The sequence below is a fragment of the Leptonotus elevatus genome, chromosome 11 (genome assembly GCF_054856555.1).
Source record: "Leptonotus elevatus isolate MCC_2025b chromosome 11, RoL_Lele_1.0, whole genome shotgun sequence".
Classification (NCBI taxonomy): domain Eukaryota; kingdom Metazoa; phylum Chordata; class Actinopteri; order Syngnathiformes; family Syngnathidae; genus Leptonotus; species Leptonotus elevatus.
Genome location: NC_141249.1, coordinates 8,974,122 through 8,991,942, shown reverse-complemented (window position 1 = coordinate 8,991,942; position 17,821 = coordinate 8,974,122). Strand labels below are relative to the sequence as shown.

At 38.7% G+C, this 17,821-nt stretch overlaps 1 protein-coding gene across 2 annotated transcripts in view; it reads left to right on the top strand.

Annotated features, from left to right (window-relative positions):
* Positions 1-6,156: 6,156 nt before the first annotated feature.
* nr5a2 (nuclear receptor subfamily 5, group A, member 2) overlaps positions 6,157-17,821 on the top strand; it is a 64,013-nt gene continuing 52,348 nt past the window's right edge. Inside the window, exons 1-3 of one of the 2 annotated variants that reach the window (XM_086088932.1) lie at positions 6,157-6,761; positions 9,019-9,137; positions 11,691-11,832. In XM_086088932.1, coding sequence (XP_085945058.1) covers positions 6,680-6,761; positions 9,019-9,137; positions 11,691-11,832 — 343 coding nt within the window. In that variant the 5' untranslated portion in view covers positions 6,157-6,679. Of the gene's footprint in view, positions 6,762-9,018; positions 9,244-11,690; positions 11,833-17,821 lie in introns of those variants that run through there. The other variant, XM_086088933.1, reaches the window with a different exon arrangement.

The following is a 17,821-nucleotide window of genomic DNA, read 5'->3' as shown; positions in this document are numbered from 1 at the left end:
GTGTGGTAGAGCGAAGAAAAGTGTTGATTACATAAAGATGCAGCAGATCAACACCAATCAAGTAAAATCATGCCTCCTTCCATTATTTTCTACTGTATATTGGTTATTTTCATTAGCATATTAGGCAAACTGGGGACAAACACTCACATCACATTCACACCTAGAATTTAGAGTTTTCAATTAACCTAACATCCATGTTTTTGTGAAGTGGAAAAGGCGGGGGGAGAAGATCCAAACCCCAAACAGGAACGCCTGTGTTGAGATTCAAACATGGAGTCGCTCTACTGTGAGGCTGTGGTTAACACTAACCACAACCTCATTGTGCTTCTCAAGTTAAAACAAAACAGAATTTTTTTTTTAAACGACATCAAATGTATTTATCTCGAACAAGTCAGTGTGTCAGTTGTATCCAATTACTCCCGTAGATTGCCAGAGGTCAGAATGCGGATCCCACCTGTTGGCAGGTGCTTTGAAGTTCAATTCAGGCAAGACGGTGTGTAAGCACCAAAGCAGCGCTAGTCGAGATATAAGAATCAAAAGTAACACTAAATAGTGTAACTTTGATAAAAAGCACTTTCAGTACTGTGAGGGCTTGGACATGCAGAAGTAACAATTACACCCTCTAGTCTTAAAGTGTCTGGAAAGAAGGAGACACATTAATTATCATTTACAGCGTGCCAGAACGTGTGTGGGTGCATATGTATGTCTGAGAGTGTGGACGGAGAAGTGGTTAGGTTGCGTAAATCACGGTCACCGCAGCACATATTCCAGGACATTCTCAGAGAAAAATGTTTACGCTAAGGAGAATTATATGCGTGTGTGACTACTTTCTCATACCGCTCCACTTTCTCATTCTCCATATTTAACGTCTCCTTGCTTGAGTTCGCTCATATCTGACGTCTTAAGTTGGCCTGTCACTTTAGCACTTCATTCTCTAACTTTGTGAAATTCATTTTACTTATAGACCGTCCACAGTGTTTGAGAGCATTCATGCTTGATGTAAAACTTTGAGCAAGTTTCTCAAAAGTCCGGGTCACCGTTGTCGTATTTTGCTCTTGATGATGCACCGTACATTTGCGATGAGAGACAGGTCTGGACTGCTGGCGGGCCAGTTTAGTATTCACACTCCACGCCACAATGTTGTAACACATGCAGAATGTGGCTTGGCATTGTCTTGCTGAAGGAAGCAGGGACGTTTCTTACAAAAACATTGCTTCAATGACAGCATATGTTACTCCAAAATGTATGCGCCTTTTCAGCATTAGTGGTGCCATCACAGATCCAAGCGTTTGACCTTTACACTGGTCACATTCAGAATGGTCCTTTTCCACTTTGTCTCAGAGGACACGTTTTATGATTCCAAAAATAGTTTGAAATGTGGACTCATCAGACCACAGCACACTTTTCCACTTTGTGTCAGTCCATCTCTAAATGGCAATGGTTTCCTCAAGAGTTGCTGAGCCAACGTTGAATATTTTTTACACAATGATGACACTTTTTAAGGTCATGGCCATTCAATGTTGGTTTTGGGTTGTCTCCTAATTCTCTGAAACTCTTAATGATGTTATGGACTGTTCATGATAAAATCCCTCAATTCCTCACAATTGTTCACTGAAAAACGTTGCTCTTTGAGTGTTGGACAATTTGTTCAACAGGTATTTGGTATTGGGAAAAACTGCATGTTCACAAACTTTGCTTGTCATAAACTTTTTTTTTTTACCATTCCTCAACTTTCCAAGTCTTTTGTTGTCCCAGCTTCAGTGTTGCTAACTCCCCAGTAAGGAAAGTAGCTTTTATTTATTTTTTTATTTTATTTTATTTATTTTTTTAAACTCCAAAGATTTAAGGAAAGTATTTATTGGCTGTCCTAAAAGTCACCACATTACATAATTGCCTAATTTGCATGTAATTGTAATGGACGCTGTATGAGAGAGGAATAAGGTCGTGGGAGTGGCAAAAAGTGAGTAAAAAACACCCTAAATAATTTTAGAACTACAAATGAACTTTCTTTTACCTTTTAAATAGGCCATCACTTGTCAAAATAACTTCAAGATTGAAATGCTTTGTCTGCCTGAAAAAGTCACTACATTTTTTGCTAGTTGCTTTTGACAAAAAAAAATCCAAGACATATGCCAGAAACTATCACCAACATTAGAGACCAAGTTTTATTTCCTGTTGGTCACTAATGACTAGACTTTCCACCGATCTGATTGGTTGTTTCGGATTGGCTGATATTTTGCAATTTATGCACATTTTGTGATCAGCTTTAATGTCTTCATTCACAAATCCAATCAATGACATCATCACAGCAACCGTCAAATACATCCTCATATAGGATATCTTTATCTGTGGTGGGTTCCCATTTTGTTGCATGTTGTTAAAGCAGCCACATTGTTATTGAATTTCAAGTTGTGCTCATTTGTTAACAAATTTTATATTCAAACAACACGTCTTGTTTTTTTTCCCTTTCCTTACATGGGGAATTTGAAAAATTGCTAAACATTGGCAAAGATCAAAAATACTTGTGTTGATAGTAAACAATGCACAATTATACACAATAAATGCAGAAGTTAATGTATTTGAATAATCACCAATCTAGATTGTGATTGTATCAGACTTCAGTAATTGCTTTATTTAAAATCACTGATCGATGATCGGCCCCAAATATCCTGATTGTGTAAAGCTTACTAATGACTAACATACACATACAGTATCTTAATTTGTTTATTAATATATGTGGAGAAGTTATTGGTAAAAGAGAAGTAATCAGTTGTTGTATTAAGAGGTGGAATGCATTCTATGGAATTCAGTCACTCACTCAAATCTGTTTACGTCTCCACTTGCTTATCAGACCATAAATGATGACGGTCTAACAGAGGAGGAAGTCTTGGCTGAGATAACTAGACCTACTGAACAGGCTGGAGGTTTGCCACTTTGCAAGTATAGCTGCCATGTTCCAAACACACATCTTTGTGTAACAGGAGATTCATGTCTTGTAATGCAGGGGTTTGCATAATTATGTGATATTTTCTTTCTAGCCTTCATTTGTTTGAGCATTCCGCAGTATTTTGTGGCATGTTTGATGCACTTGGAAAACAGTTTGAGTTGATGTCCAAACCTGTATCATCGGACTGCTGATGTTGGACAAGCCACTGGATTTCTAACCCCAAGAAACTTCCTCCCCCGCTCTGTGTTGTGGTCTTTTCTTCTGTGTTGATCTTTCATCTTTGCGTCATCTTCTGCTCTTCCTTCCTTCTGTGAAAAACATTAACGCCGTAACTCCCCACTGAGGCTTTCCTTCCCAGATTCACACCACTCTTTTATTAAATTTACCATCTGGTTTACTATCCTCCATTCAGATTTGACTGACATTTCATCAGATGTGAGGAAGTGTCAGGCCTTGACCTGCTCTGGGTCACAGTGGTCCCCCATATTTTTGTCAACTTTTAATCCCCTTGGACCACTAATATTGATACTGTGTGTAGCACTTTACTTGCTTATATTTAAGGATCACTATACAATTGCAATAAAACTTACTCTAATGCATTTGTCAAAACAACACAGAAACATGTGTCTACAATGTATTCTATTCATTACAATAGTTTGTCTGTATGACGTTAGACAACAAAAGTTTTTATTTTGAAGGATTTTTGTGGACAATCCTCTTCTAAGCTAAAGACATTAGAGATGTTCAGTACAACTGTTTCCCCCAGACCAATAAGTACGAGTACTCAGCACTTTGATACCACTGGTATTTTTGATACATAAAATTTCCTCCCAAAAATATTTATTGACAACCTAAATATAATATAGTCTTTTTTCTTTAAATTACATGAAACTGATTTAAATTGTCGATTCTTCTAATTTCTACTTCCTGATCCTAAAACGACAACAAGAGGGCAGCCAATATCATCACGTGTACCTTGAAATAAGGTTGGGTATTGGTCCGATACCGATACCTGCTACTCGTGCTCGTCCATCCCTAGTTACAACGTGAATAAATGTCCAGCTGTATGAATTATTTGAGACATTGTGGAACCTCTCCACACCCAAGAATCAAATTGGCACTACCCGTCACCCCCCATGAACCAGGAAGTAGTCGCCAAATACAAATATTGTAGATACATTAATTAATAATGGTCATCACAGAATCATTAGTGTAAGCGACAAATCTACAAAATAAGGCTGGGTATCTACAATTTAAATTGTTATAATAATTTCTAGGGATGTGTGAGTATTGATACATGGCATCGCCACTCGCTTATTTCTAGAAATGATTATAATAATTAAAAGGTCATAAGTCATCAGAACAAGTTGCTATACTTTCAACCAATTCATTTAAATTTAAAAATAGAACACATTTATTTGCAGTTTCTGTCGACGCAAATGTTACATTGGTTTGAAAGCGTGTAATTGTAGATGACAATAATAATGTTTCTCTTTAATAAATCTGTTAAATTATGACTTAAATAGTTAGCGTTACACAAATATACTGTATATAATGTGTATTTTTTTTAAATGACAATCTGTAAAGTTTCCTATGAGTGCACAAATGTTTGGATAATGATTTATCAGTTGTATATTTATATTTTGTTTTGGTGCTTTGGTACCTCATTGAAATGTTGCTGCATGATCTCTGTAACCTTCCGACTAGCCTCACTTTCATGTTTTTCCCAGTCATTTGGGAAGGAGATAACCAAACGCTCAGACGATAGCAGCGTCCTTCCACTTTAGGTTGTCAGCAGCAAAGTTGCAGCACTGAAACCTTTCTGCACATCCATGCACACACTCACACACACACACACACACACACACACACACACACACACACACACACACACACACACACACACACACACACACACACAAGCACACCACTCAAAGGGGACAGTCTTTGTTTGATCCACTGTGAGGTTTATCTCCTAAACCCAAATGTCAACACTTACTGTTGACACACTTGGTTTCCTCCAACAATCCAGCGCCGTGCACAGTCAAAGGCCTGCGAAAGGAGCAAGTAAAAGTAGTTGACCTGGGGCAGAAATGAAAGTCAAAAGGAATATGAACAAATGATACGGATCTCACACAACAACACATCATCTGCAAATGTAAACAAGTGTGTGCACCGAATTTCAAAACTTGAGTCCAAAGTTTGAGTGTTTTGTTGTTATCACTGCAATTTATTTTGCTCTTTTATGTCACTTTTTTTTTCTACTTCAAAATACTAAATAACACAAAGTAGGCCTATACGTACCTTTTGCATTGTTATATTTAACATTTAATAAAAAGTGCATAGATATATTTCAACTCATGTGTTCCCCAATGTCTTTCACCTCAGCACCCGGAGAGGGGCTCCCTCAATCCTGCAGGTTAATCATTCCAGAGAAGGTCTTATCTAATAGCCCTACATGGAACCCCACCCCCTTCTTTTAACCATTTTTTTCTACTTGCAAACTTGCCGAAATTAGTTGAATGTGGGGGGAAATATATATAATGACGAATTTGTGCGGTTGGGAAATTTAGTTTATAAATTAAATATACCGTTCTTAAAGCACATAGCCTACAGGGAAAAAAATTAATTAGCACAATTACTGAAATGGCAATACAGTACACAATACATAATCATATGGGGGGGGGGGATGATATAACAGAGGAATGTTTCCCCCATCAAAATAGAATTTAAGGGTTCATCGCGATCAGACTATTGCAAGTTATTTGCTCTTGTGGACACATCTTATTAACGCAGATAACGTCATTAATGGAAAATAACGTCCATGCTAATCACACTCAAACCAGAATTAATCAAGACAGGGAAGCACGTTAATTTAAAATGATCAGTTGTTGTTTTTTAACAGGCTTTGACATAAAAAGAAAGAAAGAAAGTAAAAAGAAAGAAAGAAAGATGCACATTTTAAAAAAAAAAGTGTGCATGAGAGTTTTACTTAATCTACACAATTCGTAAATGTGGAGGACGTGCACGTGCTTGTTCACATCCAAGTCATGAAATCCACCGCGAATGGTGTTGGAGAGGAGCTGAGATTTTGGAGAGACGAACCCGGTGCCTTCCATGCGATGTGTCCCGGTCCACTTGCCTGATTGGACCAGGGATAAATGACGTCAGACGGCCGCACGAGTCCTGGATCAGAGGGAGGGGAGCAAACAAGGCAGCGAGGAGGAGGAAGAGGAGGAAGAGAGGTTTCCACATCTCAGGCAGTCCGGCTTGACGCGCCGAGTCTGATTTTTACGCACAGGGGAGCGCGCATATTTTGTTCTAAAGTCTTCAAGTCATTTCCACTAACTGTAGTAGTTTATCGCGCCTGCATCACATTTGGAGCCGACACAAGAAAACTTATTTTGTGTTTCAATCTACGTTTTGTCCGCTGTAGTGACACATTTCCTTGCTCAGTGCACAACGGTGACTCGTTTTTTTTTTTTGTTTTTTTTTGGGTGGGGGGTGGCAAAATGATATTTTGACATTTATACTTGCGGTCCATTTGCCAAGGACGACAGTCAACATTAACGCGCGCCTGGCCTAAGATATAGCTGTGCAAAACGTCAGACATACCTGGAGAGAGACGCGCGGGCCACTTTGACGAAGAAGTGTGCCCAAGTGTCCCGCACGGTCAGGGTGTCCCTCGCTCGCGTCCGAGTGTCCCGCTGAGCTGAGGCCGGCGGCGCTGACATGCTGCCCAAAGTCGAGACTGACTCGCTGGGACATTCTCGATCGTATGGGGAACAAGGACACATGCCAAGAAACGTGCAAGGTAAGAGCTGACACACCTCTCACTTTAGACAGAAAGTCAAGCTTTATTATTCGGCACAACTAACGACGGGGATTATTTGTAGCCTACGAGATATTTGGTGGCTGTCAAACTGGCTTGCAGAGCATTCTGTTGCATATTATGGTCTCTCCCCGCGAGTCGGAATTGAACAAAAAATATAATATTTGAATTTGGGTTAACTTTGTGTCTTTCGATTCCCGACACTGATCAATTGAAGTCATGCTTAGTGGACGTGTGTCCTGACGCCGAGCGCGTAAAAACTGCATGTCCAAACTGCCGAAACAATATGTGCAAGTCTTCTTTGACTTAAATTAACATGCAAAATAAACACATATGTATCGCTATCCTTCTCAAAACATAGTAACACGGTATGCTACGTGTTTGTTTTAATCTCATATTTAAAATGTATAATTTTGTGATATTAGATTACACAAATTCATTTCTATTTTCAGTTTGGGCTATAGCAGAAAAAAATGTTACAAAGTGGTAGGCTATTTAAATATTCTTAAGGGCCATTCTGACATTACCAAAGTTTTTCTTGCTAAATGAACAATATTGCAGTAATTCATTTTATGTTTTTAAATTCCACTGCATACATGTCTGTGTTAAAGTTGTTTTGTTTTTTAATCCATGTAACATATGCGACATATAAAATGTTAACATTTTTATAAATATTTTGTGAGATCAATTACTCGATCCTTTTTTACAAATTGTTCCAGTTATACGTAAATTGCTGTGTGGAGAAAACACAACCCGAGGTAGCGACATTTTTGTAACTGCGTCACCTGTCAAGATAAAATTAAAGCCTCTAATTCCACTTTTGTTATTCCGCGCCCATCTAAGCGGGCAGTCAATTAGCCCGCGCGTGTTTATGAGATGTTGATAACAGAGCCAAGACAAGTCAAGTAAAAGAGTGGCTTGTTAGGGGAACACTTATCTGTTTTTACACACGTAGTAAAACAAGGTAGCTCGGGACACGTTATTTATTTATTTATTTATTTTCTTTGAAGCGTTTAATTATTTTTGCAAATGGCACACATTTTGGAGTCATTCTTCAGTAAGAGGCCAACATTTGGAAAGGAGAAATTGTGTAGGTAAAGTAGTCTTTATTTTCAAAATTCACACATGTGCATTTTTATTTTCTTTATAGAAAATTGGTATAAAGCAACACAACAGCTCGCTATACCTTCAACCATTTTTCAATAATTGAATCCATGCATGTCTCATATACTCCATAATTGCAGCCTCTTTACGAATAATGTAAAGTGTGTTTAATGTCACAAAACGTGTGAATATATTGCACAAATGAGAGAAGGCCCTGCAGTTTATTTATTTATTTCGAAAGCATTTTCTTTTATTATTCAATTTTAAGCATGGATCCAAAATAACGGAGTGGCACAGAGCAACTTGTTGCTCGGATCCACATCGGAATGCCCCGGAAATTATTATCATTTAAATTAAAAAGTTAGAAGACTGGCAAAAGTATTCGTGCGGAGGCCTCAACGGATTTTTTTTTTTATAACAACAATAAAAACATACAAAAAAACCAAAAACTTTTTTCCCCGTTTGATCCCGACTGGCGGCTGCTTTTATGATTAGGACTTTTTTTTTGCAACTGTAAATGCAGTCTGGCTCGTTTTGTTTATTTATTTATTTTTGCTGAGTGATGCAACACTTTTTATAAATGAAAAAAATAACAGAATAACCAGGTATATAGTAAAATAAAATAAAAGCAAATTTTAATGTCAGTAATTTATTATTTTCTGTGCTATTTTGTGAAATAATAGCACTACAGGACTTCAAAATAAGATTCTGCGATTCTGCAGAACAGACGCGAGAAAGCAAACATGTGAAATAAAAAAAAATAATAATAAAGAAGCCTTTAGCATCGTGTTTGTTGGAAAGGGGAAAATCATGTTGGTTGTTTGCTGGCCTGCAGTGATGCGCGCTTGTATGTGCGTGCGCGCGTGTTAGTGTGTGAATGTCTTCATTTGTCTGTGGGCGGCAACATGTTCTCCTTCACTCCTTTAACGCTAATATCTCGCTGTCCCCCAGTGAGTTCGACATGGATGCATTGCATATTTATGAGACTCACTTTCATACTTTTATTCTGATTTGCAACGTGCAGGAATCAAGCCATATCATTTACAGCGTCTCTTTGTGGTTTTACCCTTCAAAATAAACGTCCACCTACTTGAATCCGTGCAGCATTGTTACTGTCCTGTCCTCTCTGTCGCAGTTCCGCAACTAAAAATGATGGACTACTCATATGACGAAGACCTGGACGAGATGTGCCCCGTGTGTGGAGACAAGGTTTCAGGCTACCACTACGGACTCCTCACCTGTGAGAGCTGCAAGGTTATTGGACATTTTTTGCCTCTTAAGTTGTGTGCTTGTGTGTGTGGAGTCCTTATGGATATTAACATCCGTGACGCATTTTCATACATTCGGTTTTGGTTTTTAGGTAAGTACAATATTCGAGCTTTATCGCACAGTTTGGAACGTAAATTCAACTGAATTTGAAAACTTAAACTTACTGTTCGTATCATGGTTATTTGAGAAAATTCCGTCACTTTTAATGGGAATCCTGACTTTGTGTTTCGATAGCTCGCGGTAGCTAGCTAGCCAGCTAGCTTTTTTCCAACACACCTTTCTCATAATTAATTTTGTATTTTATTCTTTTTTTTATTATTATTTTTTAAAATTGAATGTGAAATTTAATAATAGAGAAATAATTGCTACACATAATAATTTTAGAACGAGTGGCTGTGGAACAACACCAACAAGTGTTAATACACATGGTTCTGTCATAACAAACATATTACACTCAAGGTCACAACATTTGGTACACTGGTATAACTTCATTAGTTCCAATATAAGGGCTGTATCTTATATTATTTACAAACTATTGTAAGGGTTTATTATTGTGATTGTATGCCTTGCATCAATCCAGAGCTGTTTCTAATATTTTGACCCCCACGCGGACCGCTCCAATAACACAAAAAAAGTACAAGAGCAGCTTTACAACACTGCAAAGACAGCACAATGATGTAAAGTTGATATCTCTCTGTCAAACAAAAGAGAGCATTATTACCTTCTTAAAGGCATTACTTTCATAAAGCTTTTGTTTGAATATGATTTGCACCCACAGTATGTTGTGGTAAGCGTGCAAATGTCTATTTGTATACTTTGTGTGTGTGGAACTCATCACAAGTTCATTAAGAGCCGAGTGACGGTGTGTGAATGGAAAAGGCTTCCCCATACAAATGTGCCTGCAAAGTAAACGGTTTTGACTTTGAGCTCCATCAGCAGGCTTTTTGTGCCATTTCCTCATACTGTGTTAAAGAGATATATACTGTATTTAAAAACAGTATTGATGCAGTGGCATCACATTTTTTCTTGCCTATGTGGTCATTATTTAAAGCAGATGTTATAGATTGGATCCCGCATTGTAACCTTGAGATGCTATAAGCACTTGCTTGCAAGGAGACGTCAGTGGCATCTGTGCAGCTTCTCATCCTCAAACACCCTCACGCCTTTTTACTCCCGATTGTGTGTGCGCCTGCAGGCTGCATATGAAGAGATGCTTTAATGAAGCACTGTCTATCCTTGATGAAACATTAATAATATTGATATTTACCTCCGACCACTCATTGATTCACTCAATAAAGCGGCCACCCTGATTGTTAATGGCAGCCCCGTAATTGTCAGGCTGATGTATCAGTTTGCTGTCAGTTTTTGAAACATACAGTAGGCATATATTATAAGCTTATTTTTTGCCATGTCTGATGACATTCAAGAGAAGAGTAAACAGACTCAGACTGCCTGAAACTTCGACCTCTGTAAAGAGTCAGTCAAAAGGTCAGGGGTCAAGGTGCAGAATCAGCACGAGTAAAGCAAATTAAATTCAAATATATTATAGATAGGTGCAACTCCAAAGTGACCATTTGAAAAGTAAATACAACTGAATTTGAAAATGTAAAATTTCGACTGTTTGTACTTGAAGGCTACTCTAGTTAGATAGATAGATAGATAGATAGATAGATAGATAGATAGATAGATAGATAGATAGATAGATAGATAGATAGATAGATAGATAGATAGATAGATAGATAGATAGATAGATAGATAGATAGATAGATAGATAGATAGATGTCACTATATTCACACCAATTTTTAACTAAAAGAAACCTTTAAACATGTTTTCCATGCAGATATTTTTAAATTGAGTGATTTTCCAAATGTTTGGTTTCATGTATAATATATATTTTTTATGTTTTATTTTTTCGCCCTCACCCCACTTTATGTTTTATTTAATGATGCAGATTGTCAATTAAATTTGTGTTTGGCAAAATATTGACAACGGCAGTCTCTATTAATTAATTTTATTTTGTGCGGAAAAAGCAGGTTTACACCGCATATACTTCTGCTAGATTATGGATCGAGAATACATTACCGACTCCCATCCTTCCTCCGTTTGATTTTCATTGCTTCTGCCAATAATTAATTCCATGTTGCAGTCAGGAACTCTATTATCCCGGAACTGGGAATTATGTAAATGTATTGGATTTGTGTGTGCGTGTTCGTGTTCTTAAATCTTTTAAAAAGTTCAAAGTTGGTTTCCCCCAAAAGTTGAAAGGAAGTTATCAGAAATAGTTTTTTTCCCCAGACAACTTCATACACAAAGATGTGACATGTGGATTTATTTTAAACAATACCTTAATTATTATTATTATTATTTTTTAAGTTGCCATACAAGCACCATATATTCAACTTTTTTCATTAACCGTGTCACATAGCTGCACAGCTTGTGTGTGTGTGTACATTCAGCCAGCATGCGTGTGAATGGGTGCATTACCATCACACGGATGGGGTCAAACGGGTTGACATGTTAATTGGTTCCCTCCACAGGGTTTCTTCAAGCGCACGGTCCAGAACAACAAGCGCTACACATGCATCGAGAACCAGAGTTGCCAGATTGACAAGACCCAGAGGAAGCGTTGCCCCTACTGCCGCTTCCAAAAGTGCCTCACTGTCGGCATGAAGCTGGAAGGTAAAGCAATACTGTTAAAAATTACAAACAAATTACGACATTTCAGATGCCAAAATGTCGAGAATTTTTTTTTGCTGGTCTTTTGCTCGTGTCATTCAGCATCTCTTGTGTGTGTCTGTGTGTCTGTTAAAACGCTTACATACATGACTAAACATTTATATCTGCATAAGATAAACATTGTCTTTGCAAAAGGTTGTTCGACACGTAACGTTATTTTGGAGCTCAACAAGTTGCTGTGCAGATATGAAGCCTAAACGCATTGACACTTGACAGATCAGACTGATTCAGACATATTCCAACAGTTAGGCCTTTTTTTACATTGTATGACCAGTACTCTTATTTATTTTACAAATCCATTTATGTACTTCACTTTGCTCATTATGGTGCTTTTATGAGAATAGCACTCCATAAAAAGTACTAGAAACTAGAAATTGTGCACATCTGCAGAAGTGAAAAAGCAAAAGCAGGCAACATTCTTTGCTTAAGCATCATATAGTTTTCAAGATATGATGCCTGTTTGCAATTACTGATGCAGAAAAGTGGAAGGAAAAAATTATTGCATGGAGCGGCTCAAGCTCAAGTAGGAGGCTTGACTGCCTCTGGATGTCCACATAGGTGTTTTATAAACTTTTAGCATTCTTGTGAAATGACAATTTTATCATTTTCCATTAAATCACAGCTGAACGCTTTATAGCAGAACCCATTCATGCTTTGGCTTGAAATGTATTCTTCCATGATCATTTTCAATGTGAATGGTTTTTAGTCCAAATTGAGATATCCACAAAAAGTGTGTTGCACAAGTTGAGTACCTCCTTTGACAATAAAATTGTCTGCAATTTTTTTTTTTTTTGAAACACTGCAAAATCTTCCCTCCTTCCATCCAGTGTGTTGAAAACTAGCAATGCTTATTAGTATTTTAGATGGAGGTCAGAGGGAGTTTGGGGGTATCTGGTAGCTGCTGGACACTTAATACCTGCCACACAGGGAATAAAAAAAACACCAAACTTGGCAAGAGTGCGAGAATGGTAATGATGATACTTTTGGCCAGGAAGTTTGAGGCCTCTTTGTTTAATTTGAATGCAGCTCAGAAGCGCGCTCAAACACGGCTAACGTTGAATAGTGACAGGATGGCAGGGCAAATATTCCTCCTTTTCAACCATAATATTACAAATCAATTATTGTTTAGTTTTACTCTGAAATCACTTTCTGGAGTATATGTTGGCCTAGAGGTCACGTTATAATGATTGTAAAACAAGAAGGCAATTATTTAGCAGTATATTAAATTCTTGTCAAATGTACAGGGTAAAAATGACAAGAAGGGTGTGGTAAAAAAGCAAAACAACCAAGTGCTTAAGTAAAAATTTTCCAGAGGCTTTTCCCTTCTTCCCTGCATGTGAGGTGTAATTAATCGCTCTTAATCATGAATGGCCGCTGGGCAGTATGTCCCAGCCTGCCATTTTCCAGCTGACGTGGGCGCGCAGTTGGCTGCGTTTGGTTTGTTGGCAGTAACTTTCAGCTCGGGGGCACGATAGGCCCTCCAGCATTCTGTCAAGACCCGAGAGCTCCAGTGGGCGACTCCTGACACAACCAGTAAAGCCCCCCTCCACAGGCAGACTGACACCCCTTGCCACACACACACACACGCACACCCCCCCCCCCACACACACACACACACATCTCCTTATCAAATACATAAATTCATGAAGAGGTCAATGGTGTTGAGACGGCCACAGGCGAGATCGTGAAGGTGCCATAGGAAAAAAACAGCAATAGTGAAAGAGAAAAGACTGTTTGAATTCATGCTTATTTCATGGCATGACACAGCAGCAATATGTGAAACGTGCAAACCAACTGCGTGAGAGCTTATTTTCATTAGCTAATGTTTGTTGATTTTCTAGCAGTTAGGACAGTTTGTCATTTCCACTTGGGAAATCTGTGTATCATTCAAGACAGTCAAAATTGTCATCCTCATGTTGGTGTGCAATTTTAAGAGGTTTGTCTAATATAAAGAGAGGAAAACCTTTTAGTACTACTACAATTACTAGTTGTGGTAGTAGAAGTTAAGTAGTGGTCATAATTTCCGAATTTTAGAATTGGAAAAAAAGACATAAGAAGTGTCTGGGAGACATTTTCTGCTTGTGTCAGCATTTTTTAAATGGGCAAAACAAAAATAATCATGACCTATTGTCTATTCAGCAATATAACTTTAGAGCTGGGGTGTCAAACTCATGTTAGCTCAGGGGCCACATGGAGGAAAATATATTACCAAGTGGACTGGATCGGTAAAATAATGGTATATAACTTTAAAACAATTGCCGACAATTATACGCAGATTTTCGCTATTTGTGGGCCAGCCCTAAATTACGGAGCTCAACTGTAATCATATTGTTCAAAAAACACTGCCTGTATGAGTTCCGGATGTGTTAAATCTACCTGTTTTGCATATACTGTATATTGTTCCCAGAATGCATTGTATGGCGCAGTTTATTAAGTTATAAGGGCGTTAATCCTTGTCATATGTATTTGTATTACCAGTAATTGAATTTGTGTCATATTTAACACATTTATGTGGGTCTATGAGTTTTTAAAATGTTTTTTAAACAAACCGTAACTTTAGGTTGTGAGTAAAATAATGGCATCCAGGATTCCATGTACAAGTTGCATTGCGCATCTGAGGCCTGCTTATGAAATTACCAATTTATATGTTTTGAATGTGGCCGGCTGATTAATTGGTCTGACATTACAGATTTCTTTTTACTTTACAAAATCGTCTCGTGGGCCGGATTAAACCCCTTTGCGGGTCTGATCCGGCCCGCGGGCTGCGTGTTTGACACCCCTGCTTTGGAGCTTTCTGAAGGAAATTTGGAGCCAATCACAAGAAGGAGTCATGCCATATGACAAAACCCAGGCCCATGGTCTTTGGGCACTAATAATTGGAGTTGTCGTGGCTGTTGGCAGCCCAGACTACCCCAGTATGACAAGACACACCTTTTCTTCGGTGGTTGTTGTTATAAATAATTCCTTTGAGAATGATTATTTTTTATTTATTTTAACGACGTTGGACTACATGCTCAAAAGAATACATACTGCACACATGGCAATGGAGATGAGCTGCTTCCTATAGAACCACATGAACACGCCGCTCTGCTAACACGTGTGCACTGTGGCATATCAGCCAGTTGAAACATTGGTAGAAAGAAGCTAAGAATCCAGCAAGGTTTCAACCCATTAACACTGGAGCTGATGAAGCGTGTTACATCTGAGTATCCCCCCACTGGTGGGATACCCTAGAAGGTACCTTGATTATACGCTTCAGTGACTTGCCTAATGTCTCCTTCACTTAGGGGGTCGCCCCAAAGATGCAGTGTGGCTATGAGCTGTTTCGGCAGGTTCATAATTGAAGCTAATTAACCTTGAAGACCTGTTACTTTCTTTGGAGCCTGAAGAGCGTATTACATTTAGTCAAAGAAATGTAAACATGCCCAGCAGCCAAAACATTAAGGCTAAGGTTTTGTTTTTGTTGCCTTTTTATTAGAATTTTCATTTGTAGAAGTGTGCAAAAATTCCTCAATCTGATTTCAGCTAAACTTTGAGGGGCGGGCATTCATCAAAAAGGAAACATAAAAATGTTGATGTAGTTCCAGAAAAAGGTGGGGCTGTATCAAACTGTTAAACAATAACATCTTTTTGGTAACTTCCCATAATTTGTCAGTAAAAAAAAAAATCCTGGGTACCTGGGTATCCAGGAACTTGTCCAATTTGGTGCTGATCCAAATGACAACCGTCAGTTAGTGTTTGGCTTTGGCAACAACATGCTCTACTGGGTGCCATTGTATTTTACCAACATGTTTATAATTGAGGTGGTTGTTCGCGGTGTAGAATGGCTACAATTGGGTCACCCTGTTTACACAAGATGGTAACATTAGGAACATTGCTCTCATGATGCAGTGCAGTTATACAACTGCAACAGTAGAGATTTCGGAACACCTCACTGGTTGAAAGTTTACATTAAATCTATATTATTATTATTATGATTATAGTAGAATTTCTGATAGTGCTCCTGTATTTCATCTAATGACATTGATGGTCAGTGAGTTTATTTACTGCATGCAAACGTGTCACAAGACGTTCTTGTGAATTCGTAGCACTGGCAACAGAATGCTTGTATATACCTATTTCCCTTTTTATTTTTTTATCCCATCCCATTCTGCCTCCACATTGATCCGTCTTCAGCCTCCTGCTACCTGCGCTGTAAAGCTAGGCAGCTGTCCCATTACTTATGCATAGGTATCATAGGTATTCATGTGTGCGCACAGGATAGGGCACATCCGGAGCAGAGGCCGAGGCCCCGACATGACAAACAGGGTGTCAGCACGGCTCTGCAGGAACCATTAATATCCTGGCGACCGACAGGGATCCTCACCTGCGTGCACTTAATATTCCTGTATATTAAACAACCATAAATCAGAGGACATAAGCACTGAGGTGTGTGCTTGTGTGTGTGTGTGCTTGTGTGCTTGTGTGTGTGTGTGTGTGTGTGTGTGTGTGTGTGTGTGTGTGTGTGTGTGTGTGTGTGTGTGTGTGTGTGTGTGTGAAAAAGAGGCATTGTGTATGGGAAAGAAAAGAATGTCTGTAAAAAAAAGGATATATATATATATATAATATATGTGCAACAGCGTGACTACAGGAAGCAAATATATATATATATATTTTTTAAAGTACAAGAAACACAAAAGGACAGAATTAAAAGTAGGGATGCTCAATACAACTTTTTTTTCATACCAATACTGATACCAAGTACCGATACCACTAGTACTTTTAGTGCAAAAAACTGATGAAAAATCCCTAATCCCTATTCTCCTGATGCATCCCTGCAAAAAGGCTCCATGAGTGCCATTTGTCTGGGCCAGCTATAAGTTGCTTGGCTCATTAATTGCAACATTGTGGAGAAATCATTAATACTTTTAATTGGCCCGATGAATGATTACAATTTGTCACAAACCCAGATTTCGTTTTAATGTAAAGTCAATATTTTACAAGAATGAATGGTTATGATAATCCTTGGCAATGCAAGTTAAATTCCAGTGAGGCTGTGTCAGTTGCACTACGTATGCATTACAAACCCTTTGAGGTGTCAAGTCTTCATGGTCCTATCTATGTCTGTGATCAAGACAAGTGTATTGCAATGTGGCAGTGTGTGTGTGTGTCATAGATCTTATCGTTCAAATCAGTGACAGATACTTTTCTAACGGAGGTCATTAAAATCACTCCCAAGGCAGCTTTGGAGTGCATGTAAAGGGGGTGTGGAGGGAGGTTATGGAGGGGGTTTCGTCCTTTCCAGTGCTCCACACACACTCAGTAGTCCTCAAGTGTTCTTTTACAAATCTATTAAGACATTGTGAGCTGTGGTGGACCATGGCCAAGTCACCATGGTATCCCAGGAATCAAAATCTAAAAGGGAGGCCAAGAGCTTAAAATACTACAGATGGCCGATTACTGTATCGCAGTGAGGTTTTCTGTTGTTTAGTCCTCGATATCTATTAGCACGTTGCACGGGGGTCTGAGTAAAGGGTGATTAAATATGAATAATTAACTCCCACGCCCCCCAACTGGGAGGCAGCAGAGCAGCTTTGCGATGGCGGCAGCCAGCCAGATCACACATGGCCCCCGTAGCAGTCCGATGTGTAACCATCTTATTCATGAGACATACCAACAGCACGCACACGGTGTGATCATCGCCACGGGATCCTGCATGAAGATGATAGGGCATGGGGGAGAACCCCCATGCAAATTGTCAGCATTTAGTTTTGTCTGTCCAGGCCAGTTTTTAAGCTTTTATCTGTCATTAATTAGTCAGAGGCCTTTAAAAAGATTTCTCTGTGTCTGCCTGTCTATATTTTATTTGTATTTTCACGCAGGGAGGTTTGTGTCTTTGGTCAATGAGTAACTTCACTATCTGTTCGACCCGTGGGCTTTAAGAGTAAACAAT